This window comes from Microcaecilia unicolor, chromosome 2, assembly GCF_901765095.1.
Source record: "Microcaecilia unicolor chromosome 2, aMicUni1.1, whole genome shotgun sequence".
NCBI classification, from domain to species: Eukaryota; Metazoa; Chordata; class Amphibia; order Gymnophiona; family Siphonopidae; genus Microcaecilia; species Microcaecilia unicolor.
The window spans coordinates 265,526,389-265,543,708 of record NC_044032.1 but is presented as its reverse complement, the minus strand read 5'-3'; the positions used below and the strand labels follow the sequence as shown (position 1 = coordinate 265,543,708).

General features: G+C 44.1%; 1 protein-coding gene across 2 annotated transcripts in view; it reads right to left on the bottom strand.

Annotated features, from left to right (window-relative positions):
- Window positions 1-17,320, bottom strand: part of IRAK1 (interleukin 1 receptor associated kinase 1) — a 149,729-nt gene that overhangs the window by 71,645 nt on the left and 60,764 nt on the right. For both annotated transcript variants that reach the window (XM_030194110.1, XM_030194109.1), the window contains exons 2-8: window positions 16,844-17,017; window positions 8,235-8,417; window positions 7,964-8,103; window positions 7,682-7,867; window positions 6,318-6,382; window positions 4,212-4,326; window positions 2,285-2,400 (exon numbers count right to left, since the gene is read on the bottom strand). In XM_030194110.1, coding sequence (XP_030049970.1) covers window positions 2,285-2,400; window positions 4,212-4,326; window positions 6,318-6,382; window positions 7,682-7,867; window positions 7,964-8,103; window positions 8,235-8,417; window positions 16,844-16,940 — 902 coding nt within the window. In that variant the 5' untranslated portion in view covers window positions 16,941-17,017. The remainder of the gene's footprint in view (window positions 1-2,284; window positions 2,401-4,211; window positions 4,327-6,317; window positions 6,383-7,681; window positions 7,868-7,963; window positions 8,104-8,234; window positions 8,418-16,843; window positions 17,018-17,320) is intronic.

Here is a 17,320-nt window from a genome sequence, read left to right as displayed (position 1 = left end):
AAGATTTTAATCGTTTGAGCTTCCACATTGAATAGAACATTTTCTTTGTTACAGAGTTTATTTGATGCTCGAGAGTAAGGTTGCGGTCTAGTGTGACGGCGAGTATTTTCAAGCTGGTGGGGAGGGTATGTCCTGGGGTATTTATGGTTGTGGGTTTATACTTGTTATGTTGAGAGGAGAGGATGAGGCAATGTGTTTTTTCAGTGTTCAGTTTCAGTTGGAATGAATTTGCCCAGGAGTCCATGATGTTCAGGCCATCGTTGCATAATTTATTCTAGCGTCTCACACCTTTTGGCTTTGTTCTCATTCCAATAGTCACATACCATAGAACAGTGGTTCCCAAACCTGGTCCTGAAAGCACCCCAGCTGGTCAGGTTTTCAGGATATCCACAACGAATATTCATGAGAAATTTGCATGCACTGCCTCCACTGCATACAAGTCTCTCTCATGAATATTCATTGTGGACATCCTGAAAACCTGACTGGCTGGGGTGCCTCCAGGACTAGGTTTGGAAACCACTCCCACAGAATAGTATAGCAAGTCCATCATTTTTTCTAGAAAATACTGCTCTATTTTCAGCAGTTGTGAAAAGAGCTGCTCCATTTACATTGCAGCTTGTATGCAGACATTCACTGTTACGCATTACATATGTTTGTTTTATATACTTTTATTATTAGAGATGTACCACATGTTCATACACGATTTGACTCGTAGTGTCCCGAATACATTATTTGTATTCAACCGACTAGCGATTTAAATTTGAACACAAATTCGGGATACTACTGTGCTAAATTCTACTGAAATCAACACTTGGTGTCTTTTTATTATTTATTATGTTAAAGCTCAATGCCCATTATTATTCGGCCAAATATGATTTTTTTTTCATTATTCATATTCGGCTGAATAATAAAATATACAGCTGTACCTGGGGGAAGAGAGGTTGGTGGTTGGGAGGCGAGGATAGTGGAGGGCAGACTTATAAGGTCTGTGCCAGAGCCGGTGATGGGAGGCGGGACTGGTGGTTGGGAGGCGGGAAATACTGCTGGGCAGACTTGTACGGTCTGTGCCCTGAAAAAGGCAGGTACAAATCAAGGTAAGGTATACACATATGAGTTTATCTTGTTGGGCAGACTGGATGGACCATGCAGGTCTTTTTCTGCCGTCATCTACTATGTTACTATTACCTTGTAAAGCAGCTTGTTTACAGGTATATCCTTCGTTGAAAGGTCTACATTATAGTAAGCGTATGAAAACTTTTTTTCTAATTTTCCTGTGTCATTCTGGAATGATTTGCCTTTGAAACTTAGGTCAGATTGTTCTTATTATTCGCTTAGGAAAAGATTGAAAATGTTTATCTTAAGGATTGTAATTAAGTTTAGCAAATGTCTGGTACTGATTTGTCAACTGGCTTATAAAATACTGTAAACCACTTAGGACTTCTTTGGATTTTGTGATATACAAGTCTCTGGATTAGACTAGATTCATCTTTTCCTTATTAGTTTAAGCTCTGTTGATCCATATTATTATACATATTTCATTAGTAATCTAATTTGCTATTTGACGTTTCTGTCTAAGGGGTCCTTTATTTAACTAAGGTGCACTAACGGATTTAGTGTGCGCTAAATGTCGAGCAGCCCATTGCATACCTATGGTCTGCATGGAACTATGTTAGCACACACTAACTCCGTTTACTAAGCCAAGTGGCAATGCTGACACAGCCCATTCAAAGTGAACGGGCTGTGTCGGCATTAGCGCACAGCAGCCGCTAGTGCAACTTAGCAAACAGGGGTAAATCTGTTAGCTCGCCGTAATAAAAGGACCCATGTATGAGTACAGAGTTTTTACAAAGTTTTTATAAATGTATATAAGTTGATACAAGTTGTTTGTTTCGTTTTATTTTTGTAAATATTTTAATTTTTGCATTTCATGTTTTTACGTCTCTACACTCCAGTTGCTAATTAACCCTACGTGTCTGTATTTTAGACTATATTGACCCGACGCAGATACATTGTCGAAACATGGCCACGTCGAGTCTTACTGCATACATTAACCAACAGTGTGGACTGTCCTTCACCTTATAGATTTTGATGATAAACTGAAGTGACACTTTACATCTCTTAGACTCTGCTGTTCCTTTTTTCCTCACTACTTTTTATTCTGTGTGGTTTCAAATCACAACAGCCCTTGCATGCCAACGGCCCCAGCGCAATGCAGAAATGTAATCAGAATTAGTGCAACCTCTGTTAAACACCACACCCCCAACCCTACCAATCCCCTCTTTACCTCTTCACATCTCCATGAATCAGGCTGGGTTGGCATGCATGGAGGAACTGGATGGCACGAGCGGATCCCAGCAAGATATCCAGCCGTTGTAGCCAGGAGAGCGGGAGGGCGTCATACTGCAGATTGGTGGGTGGCAGAGAAGGAAATACAATAAAGAATCAATCACAACACCCCTTTCCTTTTAACCTCCACCCGCCAGTTTTCAGGCATAAATGCTACAATAGCCCATTCCCAGAGATGCAGAAGGCAGCGAGTACACGTATCTTCCCCTCCTCAGGGAGGAGACGGTCAAACTTGTGAATTGAATACCCCTCTCTTCCGGTACACAGAACAGATCTCAGACCCATCTTAGCAACATGCTACAATGTACAATGATAAGAGATGAGATGAGAAACCAGGCTTAAGTAGATGGGACCTTGATATCCCACTATCTTAGCAGAGAAAGCTGCTTTTCTGCTCAGTGATGGAGTCATTTGTGGAGTTTATTTATTTATTTTATTGCATTTGTAATCCACATTCCCCCACCTATTTGCAGGCTCAATGTGGCTTACATAGATTTGTAAACATTGTCATTACAGGATATCAGATACAATTAGTAATGTGTAGCGATTAGGAAGGGAAGAAAGAAGAAGGGAGAGAGTGGTTAGGCGTTCATAATTGAGTGGCTTGGCGAGGTGACATAGTGAGGTTATAGGTTCTCATTGTAGGCCTCGTTGAAGAACAATGTCTTTAGAGTTACGAAGGTTGAAAGGCCCAGACTGTGAGAGTATGGACCACGTAACTGGGCAGCCAACACCCAGAGCCTTAGACACAGAGGAGTGTGGGGGCGGGAGACAATGAGGCCTAATAAGCTAGAAGCAAGTTTAAAATTGGTAAACTGGGACATGGGAGATAGACAGAAGAAGTCAGGTTTCTATTTGTAGGCTGGCATGGATATGGCAGCATGAATTGACCAATCCTTCTCCCGATTTACAAGAGGCAAAGAGACAGGGAAGCAGCAGCAGCACCAGGTGATGGAGGGGCGATGCACTGTGCAAGGATCTTTCCAGGCTTAGAAAAGGACCAGACACTAGCAAACGGAAGAAAGACCAAGTTTTCCTTATAGCAATGGCATCTTACTGGCATGAAAAAGAAGGCATAGCTTGTATAGAGTTGCTCAGGTGCCATTAGATAGGAGGCACTGGTTATGGGTATCTGTACTTAGCGACCCAGGCTCCCGATAGTTGGTGATAGTGTGGAAGAGGACATAGGTGGATAACCATGAAATAAATTTTGTGTTTATTCAAACCATGGTAGGAGTGTGGGTCTGAAGAAGACCATTAAAAGGTGAGGCACAGGGACACATATGCCCTTATAGCAGCATTCACAGAGTGGGATGACCGATTAGTTAGAAAATTCAAGTTCCCCCATTCCCTTTTGCTGGGCTAGGATTGCAAAGGGGAGCACAGGTGGTTAAGAGTGGATTTTCACAGTTAAAGATATGGTCTTTCCATCTAATCAAAGCAACACTGGAACAGTTCTGAATGATAAAGAGTAGCTCAGTTGGCAGAAAGTGAAGAAACAAAATTTTTTGGGAGGAAGAAAAGTGGAAAAAAGTGTGAGATAAGAAAAAGAAAAAGCAGAAATAAAGTAAAGCATGCAATTGTTACTTTCAGATCTCAGACTATCACGATGTGGAGCAGTTGAGCACAGCTCAGGCACAGGTGGGGATGATAACTAGAACGTGATCATTTTATTAAAGGAACGTGTTTTCTCTTTTACATTTTGATGTGTTTATTGCATTTATTTGTTTTACCTTGATTTCTGAACTTTCAAGTTGTGTTTGATCGTGCTGTAGCTTGCCATGAGCACCAGAGTGGAAAGGATTAAACTGAGAACAGACCAGAGCACAGCATGGAGTCTCCCTCCCCCTCTCCCCAGGTAATACCTGTTTGTGCAGCCGGTAATCCAGTGAGCCCTTTGGTAGATAAACATAGATGAGGCAGTATACATCGTTCTCCACACAGTACCCGGCCAGGCTGACAATGTTTGGATGCTGGAGCCTGCAGCATACAAGAACAGCAGCTGAGAAGAAACGGGACATCTCATTCCTACCTACCTTCTATCCTGCACTAGTGAGCCTCAAGGGAGGGCTACAAGTACTCAGCCAAGCATAGGCGTAGTTTGACTGTTTCATTTGGGGGGGGGGGGGCAAAGAATGGGCGGAGCATATCATTTGCATATATACATATGCAAATGAATATGCTAATGTGGAGGAAGGAATTGAATTTACAGGCAAAATATCACAGATGCACATTTCAAAAAGCTGACACATTTCAATTAATAAATTATGAATAAAATACTTTTATCTACCTTTGTTGTCTGATCATTTAGTTTTTCTATTCGCTTTGGTCCCAGTGTCTTCTGTTTTATTCAGTGTCTTCTTTCCAGTAGGCTTCCCTCTGCTCCCCACCCCTCGCAGTCCCATCCATCTCTTGCTCCTTCCCTCTGCTCCCCACCCCTCCCAGTCCCATCCATCTCTTGCTCCTTCCCTCTGCTTCCCACCCCACCAGTCCCATCCATCTCCTGCTCCTTCCCTCTGCTTCCCACCCCTCCCAGTCCCATTCATCTCCTGCTCCTTCCCTCTGCTTCCCACCCCTCCCAGTCCCATCCATCTCTTGCTCCTTCCCTCTGCTCCCCAACCCTCCCAGTCCCATCCATCTTCCCTCTGCTCCCCCCCCCCCCGCGAGGTCCAAGATGGTGACTCCGTTTACCCCCTCTCTTCCTCCCTCCCTCCCTCCGGTGCAGGCAACAGTCTTCAGCTTTTTCAGCGTTCCTGGCAGCGGTAGCGATGTACACGCTGCCTTCGGTCTGCCCCGGAAGCCTTCTCTTCAAGTTCCTGTTCCCACCTATGCGGGAACAGGAACTTGAAGAGAAGGCTTCGGGGCAGAGCCAAAGGCAGCGTGTACATCGCTACCGCTGCCAGGAACGCTGGAAAAGACTGCTGCCTGCGGCGGAGGGAGGGAGGGAGGAAGAGAGAGGGGTAGACGGACACGCTCCTCTCCGTCCGTTACTCCGCTTGGCTTCCCTGCCCTCTCTGTCTGCGTCCCGCCTTCCTCTGACGTCAGAGGAAGGCGGGACGCAGACAGAGAGAGCAGGGAAGCCAAGCGGATGGAGAGGAGCGCGTGCGTGCATGTGTTTTGTTTTTTTTTAACTAATGGCGCGGCGGCGCCTCATCGTCGTTTGGGGGGGCACTCGCCCCCCCCAGTCTACGCCTATGCAGCCAAGTGACAAATCAGGAGAGGCGGCCTACTACAGAATCTCATGATCCACAGGAAGGCCGCTTCAGATTCACTCACTAGTGCTGCATCTCCTTACAAAGCTTTTTCATTTTGGTTTGTTCTGGTCTAGAAGTTTCCTCTGTTCCTTTGAGCTTCCAGTTCAACCAGAACTGAGGTCAGGATCTAGTGCCGTGAGCCTTCATTTCTAATCATCTGGAATCAGTTCTCGTAAATTTATACCCTCCCCAACTAGTCCAGGGGCCATGCACTAGGGCTCCTTCTAAAACCCTGCAATCGTAGGCCCTGAATGTGACCAATACACGTTGGTGGAAACTTTTTCACCAGGAGCTGAGTGTGTTACCTCTGCAGCATCTCCAGCCCTAGCTGACCCAGGAGATGGAAGACTGGCCAGGAATCAAGCCCCAAAACAGCAACGCATGCATACCAATAAGAAATAAGTACACAGAATTACCACCCACACATAACATTCCATAAAATTAGATTAGCATGCAAAACCAAACTTACAAACCTATAAAAATACATAATACAAAAATGAAAAAGCTAAAATAAAATAGAAGCAAAATCCTAAACAGTATAAAATAAAAAATACAGACAAAAATCTAAAAATATACATATAATAAACTAAGCAAAATACAGCAAACACACAGGATGCACTCAGGTACATGTGTTTGTACAAGGCAAGACCACATAAGCAACTGGGGCACACATCAGTCACAGGGAAGGTGAGAGAGAAAGATGTATCCAGCACTTACTGTGAGAGTTTCTGTACCTCTGCCAAGAAGCTCTGCTTCATTACACTCCACTCCAACTCTGCATCCTGGGCCCAACAAAACCCAGGGAAGATAAAAATGAAAAAAAAAACACAAAAAGACAAGTGGGTTTTGATTTCAAGACGGGAGGGGAGGGGGAGCAGATGGCGAGGGGAGATGGTGACTAGCACTCACATGGAGGTACATGCCAGAACAAAACAAGGAGTAAGAGGCTATCAGCGGCATAATCGAAAGAGGACGTCCATCTTCTGACACAAATCGGGAGATGGATGTCCTTCTCTCGGGGTCGCCCAAATCAGCATAATAAAAGCGGGGACGACCAAAGTTCACGGGGGCGTGTCGGCAGTGTACCGAAGGCAGGACAGGGGCGTGGTTAAGAGATGGGCATCCTCAGCCGATAATGGAAAAAAGAAGGGTGTCCCTGACGAGCATTTCGCCGACTTTACTTGGTCCAATTTGTTTCACGACCAAGCTTCGAAAAGGTGCCCGAACTGACCAGATGACCACCGGAGGGAATCGGGGATCACTTCTCCTTACTCCCCCCTCCCACCCCAAAAAAAAAAAAAAATTAAAGAACATTTTTTTCCAGCCTCTAATGTCAAACCCAGCTCCATCACAGCAGTATGTAGGTCCCTAGAGCACTTTTAGTGGGTGCAGTGCACTACAGGCAGGAGGACCCAGGCCCATCCCCCCCTACCTGTTACACTTGTGGTGGTAAATGTGAGCCCTCCAAAACCCACTCGAAACCCACTGTATCCACATGTAGGTGCCACCCCCCTTCACCCCTTAGGGCTATGGTAGTGGTGTACAGTTGTGGGGAGTGGGTTTTTGGGGGGTTCAGCACACAAGGTAAGGGAGCTATGCACCAGGGAGCAATTTCTGAAGTCCACTGCAGTGCCCCCTAGGGTGCCCGGCTGGTGTCCTGGCATGTCAGGGGGACCAGTGCACTACGAATGCTGGCTCTTCCCACGACCAAAGGGCTTGCATTTGGTTGTTTTTGAAATGGGCGTCCTCGGTTTCCATTATCGGCAAAAACTGAGGTCGTCCATTTCTAAGGTCGACCTAAATGTTGAGATTTGGACGTCCCCAACTGTATTATCAAAACGAAAGATGGATGCCCATCTTGTTTCGATAATACGGGATGCCCCGCCCCTTCGCAGGGACATCCTCAGAGATGGGCGCCCTTAGAGATGGGCGTCCCCGTTCGAAAATGCCCCTCTCAGATGTGTTCAGCGAGATGATCCTATTTCCATTATTTGAGTTGCAGATTAATTTAATTCCTTGTGTTGTACCTGAACTTTATTTTTGATTAAGAATATATCTGCATTCATTTCCCCCCCACTTACCTGCTTCAGTTTCTTCACTGCATACACTGTGTTGCGCATCTTAGCCTGGTAGACTCTGCCAAACCCACCCTCACCAATCAGGAGGGACTCAGCAAAGTCCTGGGTGCCATGGACCACTTCTTCATATGGCCAGAGGAAAAGGTTGGGTCCTGCCACAGCAGCGGAGATAGCTGAGCTTTTGTCAAGCTAAAATTACAAACAGCACATACATAGGGTGTTTAGACAGGGTGCACTGTTTGGGGATCTCTCTCATTATGCCCCCAAGAATAGGCCCTTGTGTACCTGCTCAGGAGGCAGGGCTCTGCCACCATTGGTGATGCTGCTCCCACTGCTGCTCCCTGTGCTGCTCCTGGACTGAGAACACTCAGTAAGGAGGCTGCTGGGGGGAGGGCAAGGGTGAGGTAGGGGCCTCGGTAGAGCCACTGGATATAATAAAGGAGAAGATTAAGGGGTAAAAGACAGTAAGTTCCCCCTCACTGATCCCAAATAAACAAACATGCCTCCACATGCAATCATGCTCATATACACACTGTCCTCACTCAGCAGATGTCACCTGGGGTGAGCAGAGTTGTAGTCTCGTGACAGCGTGCATTGGGAATTCTGCCAGGCTTTCCGGCTGATGATGGTGGCTGCGGTACAGGATCAGGACATGGAGGAGGAGGAGAATTAGGAGGATGAAGAGGAGAAGGGATCCAGGGCACCTCTCTGTATGGCTCCTGTGGCACCTTCTTTTGCCCTGAAAACAAGAAAATGAAGTGTTCTTAGGGGCTGAAGGCAGAGTTCTATTACCCTTGCAGAGGACTCTCTGCCACTCTTTGTGGTAGGCCACATGGGTCTCTGATCAGTTTTCTTCCCTTTCTAATTAACTGTCAACATTGTTTCATTTGAGCTGTGCCTGGGTGTTTAAAAATATTAAAAGCGGCAATTCCATTAGAAGTGGTGTCAAAACACATGTGCTCTGAAGAGGTGTGCATAGCGCTAGGGTGCACCTAGCCCATTAGAGGATACTAGACTAAAACGGCCTTGGCATGCTGACATCTAGGAGTGACTGCGTATGCCATGCCAACAGCAGGCGTAAGATGCCGCGCTTCAGTGTGCCTTGCAGTGCACGTAACTCAGAATTCTATAAGTTGCACGTGTCGCTAGCTGGAATGCCAACGACGCACCCATACTCTGCCCACCAGTTTGGCTTAATTGCGGTTGCATGGTACGCAACATGCATGCCATGTTTACAGAATAACGGCTAGCACTTGTGCGCATATATGCCAAGTAAGGGCGCCAATCCTGCACATAAGTGCTAGTATTCTGTACACAATGGTGCACAATTGGCACCTTAATTTGGGCACGCATTGCAGAGTCCCCCTAAAACCTTCCATTTTCTTCCAATGGATGGATATCCTTGTGGTAAGAGAGAGTGTGCTGCCTCTTTTGTACTTTTCAGAGAGCCTTATAACCATTTCTTGTATCCCTTTTTCCTTTCTCTCCACCCCTCTCATTTCATCCTAACATATAAAAATCAAAACCCCAGTTTCAAAGCATCTCTCCACCTCTCAGTTTGCGTATACAGAGACAAAACCAGCATCTTCCTTTCTTAAGCTTCCCAACCCTTGCTGTAAATAATGGAAGGAGAGAACAGATACCGGGGGATTTCCATGGGACGCAATGAGTTACTAGGCTGACTGAAGAACTTCTTTAAAAGAGTAGGGGACGAATGGAAACACTAAGGATATAAAATATTAAGAGGGTAATTTTATAAAAGAGTGCCTAGACCATCAAGATATACAGACACACGTGTTGCAACTGTTTTATGAAGCTTGAAGAATGGTTTTGGATTCAGCAGCTAAGATTTAACTCTAAAAACATGCCTGGTCATGTATTAGGGCTGTAAAATCCCAATAGAATGGTTGGTCTAGGGGGCAAAGTTCTGAACATAAAGGAGCAGGCCCTGTTGATGATCTTAAGGTGGCCAAACAGGTAGAAAAAATGACAGCAAAACCAGAAGATACTTGGGAGCATAGTGAGAGCAATTGTCAGTGGGGAAAAAGCAGATGATGGTGTCTGTTTACATCTATGGCGAGACCTCATTTAGTGTACTTTGTTTGTTTTGGAGACCACCCTTTCAAAGAGATAAACAGGACACAGCTGGTTCAGGAGGAAGAAATTAAAATGATCAGTGGTCTTCATTACAAGGGTACAGCTATGGGTGGGTCTCCCCTGCCCACTCACAGGTTAGGCATCTCTTTATTCCTTCCTCCATTGCACATCTGGTATCTCTCCCTTGCCCTTCAAACTTGCATGATTGATTTTCATTGGCAATGAAAAAGCCAGATTACCTCTGGCCAGCCTGGGGGGGGGGGGGGGGGGGGCAGTGGCGTTCCTAGGGGGGGCTGACACCCGGGGCAGCGCGACCCCCCCCCCCCCCGGCGAAAGGACACCCCCCACGAAAGAACCCCCCCGGGTTTACACCGCTGGGGGGGGGGGGGTGCTGCGTACGCCTGTCCTTTGTTCGTTCCATGCTCCCTCTGCCCCGGAACAGGTTGCTACAAATGCTACAAATAAATATTTCTTTACAGAAGGGTGGTAGATGTGTGGAGCAGCCTCTCAGGGGAGACTAGAGCTGTGTCCAAATTTAAGAAAGCATGATTAGAGATGAGGAGGAAGTGATGCCACTTGCCAGAATGGAAGCTTGAAGGCATAGCTCTGCTAAGCTGAATTGACAATAAAATCGGCATTCCTCCAAACATGTAAAGCACAGGGTTAAGTCAGATTACGTGGAAGCAGTCAAGATGTGCCTGCCCTTGGGTGGGAAAATGTGGGATATAAATGCTATAAATAAATAAAAATGTCCTCGAAAGGAAAGGGATGGGCTTATCTGAGTTTTCCTATGCCAGTGGAAAGATGGGGTTGCACACGTGCAACAAGATGGTGACTGGAGCTATCATAAAGGGGGGAGAAGGCAATAAAACCACGTGAGGTGCACAAAGATGGGCTTATGCTCCTTTCACCTAAAACAGGGATTCTGAACCCAGTCTGGTTTTCAGGATACCCACAATGAATACGCATTAGATAGATCTGGTTCCTTTCCATTTTCACTAAAGCTGTTATATGCCATCCTTTATTGAAAAAGAAGTCTTTGCCCTGCTCTTCCATCTAACTATTGTTCTATCTCAACACTATCAACTAATGCTAAGATTATTAAGAAAGTTATTTTACACAAATGACTAATTTTGTAGAACACTTTGGAATGTTAGACTCTTTCCAGTTAGGTTTTAGAAGTGCTCATAGTGTAGAATCTCTTTTGCCATCTACTCTTGATGTGGTTCTGCAAGGCCTGGATTAGTGTTCACATTTATTTTCAATTTGTTTAGATATTACTGCAACTTTTGACACAATACATTCAGCTATTTTGATTAATTGGTTAGTATCACTTGGGATTTCATTTACAGTTCTGCATTGGTTCAAGTCTTGTTTGCTTGAACACAACAGGTAGATCTTGACCGAGTTCTTTTTCTCATGGCCTTCAGACTTTGAATGTACATTATTTGATTTATGCTGACGACAGTTCAGTTTTGACCATTCTATGTAAGATTCTTTGCTAAGGTTAGGCTCGTGCTTTTCTGAACAAATTATACAAATCAACTGCTTTTGAACGTGAATAAATCAGATCTAAATTCTGAGTCATTCCACTGTTTTGTATATACCAGCCTCTTAAGTTTCATAATGTTCACATTAAGACATCCTCCTAGCTTTCTAGCCTTGGTGTTACCTTGGACTTCAGTCTTTCTCTGAAAGTTCTTATAAGTAATGCGGTACGTGTGGCTTTTATCAAAACTTTACTCATTAGCATATCTTAAACCCATATCATCTTTTAATGATTTTAAAACAGTATCACACAGTTCAGTTTTATCTAATTTGGATTAATTACAGCAACTTGTCTTAAAATGTCACAACTGACATAGTTCTGCAACTAGGTTGCTGACCAGTATTTCCAAATTTCAACACATTATTCCAATTTTACAGGACTTACATTAGCTGCCTCTTTGCTATTAAGTTCAAGGTTCTGTTACTAATTTACAGAGCCTTACAGAATGATACCCATTATATTTTTAAAAACAAATTCAGATACATAAACCTTCTGCGCTTTATGCTCAGATGGGACCCAACTACTTTCCATTCTGTCTGTTGAGAAAACACGTTATTAAAACGAGAAGCTGTCCCGCTCGCCCCCCACGCCCACCCCACTAGATTGCTGGCCCTGTGGAGTAGAATCAATCACCAATGGGTTGTAGGCCGATACACTAGTTTTTAAAAAGCAGCCGCTGAAGGCTTTTCTGTTCATTATTCTACAGGGTGCTTGGGAGTAGGGAGGAGATGGCTGGCTGGCAGACTGATATTTATAGAACAAGTCTATACTCTGACAGGACATTTTTCCCCTAATTCTGTAAGTTGCTAAAAATTGCAAACACAAATTTGGGTGCTGTAACTTAATTGAACACGCCAATTAGCACTAATAATTGAGATCTTAAGCAATTATTGATGCTAATTGATTGAAATTTACACATGGGTCCAAAAAAGGAGCATGGCCATGGGAGGGTCATAGGCGGATGAAGGACATTCCTTTAATTTATGTGCATTGTTATATGACAAAGGGGTTCCACATCTAATTTAGATGCGGGGGATATACAGCAAGATTTTGTTTGTGTAAATGGTTGGGCCTAAATTCAGTCATGGTTCCCAGCACTATTCTATAAACAGCGCCTAACTTTAAGCACCATTTATACAACAGCACTAAGAGATATTTTTTTCAGTGCCATTTATAGAATTTAATCCTTTTTTGCTGTTTTGGTTTGATTTATTGTATTGGTTTATGTTTGCAGATTATAACCAAATCCCAGAGAGTACTCAAACCTGTTCCATTTGAATTATAATTTGCTATTGTCTTGTCCATAGAAATACGGACAGATGGTTAACCACCAATATATCATGGATAGGAAGGATAGTGAGTATTAAGATAAAAAGAAACCTATGGAAGGTATTCTATGTTTCAGACTCTGCCATAGTGAACTCAGAGTGCATTTTCAACACTATGGAAAAGAAATCTTTGATTTATTTGAAGGAAGAAGGAACCAGGAGGTAACTTTGGATGGACCGAAGAAGGGCAGGTATGGGAGTCCCCAATGTTAAATGATCCTACTAGGCAGCACAACCAAGGGCAATTATGGAGAGGTGGCAAAAAAGCTAAGCAGTGTGTGAAGATTGATCATGGGCAAATGGGCAAAACCTCCCTGAAAGCTCTAACCTGGCTTTCTGCTAAAGTTAGAAAACTGGCACAGATTAAGAGTCCATTCATTAAATATACATGGAAGGGTTGAGAGCCAGTTACAATAAATTGCTGGTGGGCAAGAAAATCTCAGGCGGCCTATTTGCTTTAATAAGGGCTTCTACCCAGGATAGTTAGCGGGGGATTCTCTAAATGGAAGGAACAAGGGTGTGCACAGGTTTCATCAGCTGGTGAAAGCAAATAGAATACGTCAGCCTGAGGAATTAAAAAGGAAATTAGGTAGTGGAGATAGAGATTTCTACCAACACCTAGAAATAAGGCACTACACTGTAAAAAGAGGACAAATTGGAGATTTAAGCAGGGAAGACGCACCTTTAGAGGAATTGTATGCAGAGGGGCGTAGCCAGACCTCAGTGTGAGAGGGCCAGAGCCCGGGGGCACAAGGAGTGCCGCCTCGCCTCACCCACTACCTCGCCCCCTCACAAATACCTTTGCTGACAGAGGTAGGGGACCCCTGCCAGCCAAACCAGGGGCCTCAACAAAATTTGCAGGGGCCCAGGTTCCCCCATAGCTACACCAAAGGATTTACGTGCAAAACACGGGAATCTCTAGTGGCAGAATGGGAAGTACCCCCACAAACAGATCTAGGCAAGATGCTCACTGATCAGGACTGGAGACTTATTCATAAGCAAATTATCTATAGTGGCCTCCCTCTTAGACAATGCCATCTAAAATATACCTCACTCCTCAACAGCTAGGCAAGATTATTTTTTCAAGGAACAGCCAGAACTATTGGCAGGGTTGTGGGCAATTCGCACTCAGCAAACTCCATCTTGGCACCTAGCTTTTGGGTGCCAAGCTGCAGTGCGTTGAGTGCGAATTCTATATGGGCAACCAGGTTCTGTTACAGAATACTACCACCACCAACAGTTAGGTGTTCCCACTTACGCCGTGTCAATAGCAGGATTAAACGTGCGTGCCTAAATGCGGCAGTTTATGGTAAAACAATTTTTATTGCCTAAAATGGTACAACCGACAAAAATCAACCTCAGGAACAATTTTCTTTTGAACAGTAAAAGAAAATCACTCCCATCCCCCCTCCCCCAACAACCCCCTAAATGCGGCAGTTTAATGTGTAAGTTACCTGTGTAATTGTTGGACACTCCCATGTCCCACCCCATTCATGTGCTAAGCTAGTTTTGGGCTAAGCTTAGTGTCAGTTAGCACCCAACTAGCCCTTATCCCCCTGATTCTATATAGTGCAACTTCTGGATTTACATGTGCAACTTAATTAGCTAACAAGCCAATCAGCGCTAATTGGCAACAAGCAATTGACACAAATTGGCATTAGAATCAAACTGTTAGCATATTCTGTAAAGTTATGCACAAATTCTAAGGCACATGGTTATAAAAGGGGCGTGGTCATGGGTGGGGAATGGGTGGGGTCATGGGTGAATACACCTGGTCTGCACCTAATTTAGACAGACATTTACACCAAGTTTTACTTGATGTAACTGCCCGCGAGTACATTTAGTCATGCGGAGGGGCGCTAGGTGTATTCTATAAACCGCACTTAAATTTAAGTGCACTTTATAGAACACGCCTAGGTGTATTTTTTCTCGGCCTCAATTTTATTTTTTTAGGCGCAGTATATAGAATCTAGCCCTATGCACGTAACTGTCACATGTGTAGGTACTGGTATATAGATCTTACGTGCACATATCAGCAATTTTTAGATGACATATTATAGATTGAGGGGTTAAGTGTGTATATTGTGGGGAGAGGTGAAAGATTTTATCCAAAGAACTGACAAGCTAGGCTTTGATGAAGGATCCCAAGTGCTACCTTTTGAACAAGGCGCCTCACCCACATGCACCTAATGGTGATAAAAAAAACAGGGGAGTCCAACTGGAAATAATCCTATGTGACAAAGCAATAGGTCGTAATTAATAGAGCATGGAATATTTATGTGATGAAAAAATTGCTACCGTTCAAAAACAAAAAATTGTAAGGTACGGCAAAGCATGGAGGCCCTTGAAGAGATGGTGAAATGAAAATGTCAAGATTACATTTAGGGGACAAGCCAAACCCAGTTGTGAGCCACTTTGACTTGCTTGCTAAAAAGGAGTATATAAAAACCAAATAAACTGTATATGAGTTACATAGGAAGAGGGGTACAGGGAGGGGGGAGAAAGAAAAAGAAAAAAGCAAGCTGGCAAGAATATGGGAGGAGGGCATTGAGTTTTATGTGAATGATTTTGGAAGCATAAGTACATAAGTATTGCCACACTGGGAAAGACCAAAGGTTCATCAAGCCCAGCATTCTGTTTCCAACAGTGGCCAATCCAGGTCACAAATACCTAGCAAGATCCTGAAAAAGTTTGATACATTTTATGCTGCTTATCCCAGAAATAAGCAGTGGATTTTCCCCAAGTCAATTTAATAATGGTCTATGGACTTTTCCTTCAGGAAGCCGTCCAGAACTTTTTAAAACCCAGCTAAGCTAACTGCTTGTTGTACTGATACTTGCCTTGATAATCATTGTACTTTAAAAGTATGTTGGTGTTCTTCCAAAATTACACATTAAAAACAAAGAAAGCGTAGGGCATGCACAAAGGATCTCTAAAAGGAAAGGAAGGGATAGTAGAGATTAGTAGTTGGTATGGATGGGCAGACTGGATAGGCCATTCCCAGGAGTGTGTACGTATACATCAAACAGAAGCATGTTTCCCAAGCATATACATAGTGACACCCCTGAGCAATTGTATAAGTGCCTATTTAAGGAGCAATATGTGATGGTGCCACAACGAGAGCTGGACAGAGGGACGTAAGAGGTCAGTAAGCCCCACAGCATATGGTAACAATGAATGGAATTACTATTTTCTTGGCAGACAGTGGGAAAAAATGGCCAATGAGGGGCAATTATGAAACTCTCTTAATGCATTGTTTCAAAATTCAAGAAAGTACAGATACACTTTCACTTCCGAAAAGAATGGTAGTAGGTGCCAAGTGTGTGCAGTCACTTGCATCTCCTTTTGTGCAAGTAGAATGTATCTGGGAAAAAAGTATGGACAAAGCCCTGAAAACGTCATCCATGCAGGGAATTTTCCTCTCTCACACCTAAACACAGCCTGAGAATGCCTCTTACCCATACCTCAATGCAATTACCTTGAGCTGCAAATGGAAAAAGTTGTAAGCTAAATCCAAAATCCCTTCCTCTTAGTATGGTCAGAAATATGTGCATAGCATGAAAATTACCCTCTAATAGTTTTGTGACCCAGAATACGGACTGCCGTTGTAGAATGTGAAAGAGTTGGCTTTTCTGGTTGCCAATAAATAGAAATGGCTGACAAAGCCCAGGCTGTGTTCTTCCTGGCCTATAGCATCTTCTTGCAAGGTCACAGTGGGAAGGGAGCATACTGTCAACCAATCAGCTGAAAGTGAGGGGCTTTATTCTCAGTGGTGCATAGGGGACAGGCAGGCCCACAAGCTATGAGTGTGTGCATTTGTGTCCCACTGTGTTCTTGAACAGTGTCTCTTTGTAACAGGTAGATGCACTGACAGTGCTGGTCAGGAACTGGGCCATCTCCCTACATCCCACATTTTTTTTACCATAACCGTTTCAAAACAAAATTCATGTGGACCTTGTTTTTGGTATATTTCAATTTATATGTGCTCCATTGTTAACCACCTAGATTTGTAGATAGAAGGTCAATAAATTGTTCCAAATAAAAAATAAATGGTATTCCGACTACGAAAAAGGCTCCAAACTCAGATATCAGCCTTCTTCCATAACCTTGCAACCTCCAAAACAGCTCCAGCTTCTGCCCTGTGAGGGAGATATCACCGCCCCCCCCCCCCCAAAAAAAAAAAAAACTTACAAGATAAGATGATGTTACGAGCTCGCAGCAGCTTCAGCTGATCCAGGATACTCAGCAGCTCCCCGACTTTGCCATTCCGGTTTATCCAGTGCCACATTACACGTTCTGTACGGCCCCTAGGGCCCTCCTGCTCCAGCAACCGTAGCTGCGTCAGGTCCCGGATAATCAACGTGGCTGGCAAGGGAGGAAGGAAAGAAGAGATTGGTATTAGACTTATAGAAACCCAGGGGCATGTTACAATATCAGCATTCAATCCTGAGGGCTGCAGCTCAGATGACTTAACATCTCTGTGTTACAACAACACTTGCACAAGAAGAAACCAGGATCAAACCAAAAAAGCATCAATGCAAAACACCAAAAGAGTAAAACAGAATAAATCAAATCATATATGCTCGTCGATAACACACTGAAACCTTCTGCTCAGTGTGCTGCTGCGGCTAGGAAAGCGAATAGAATGTTGGGTATTATTAGGAAAGG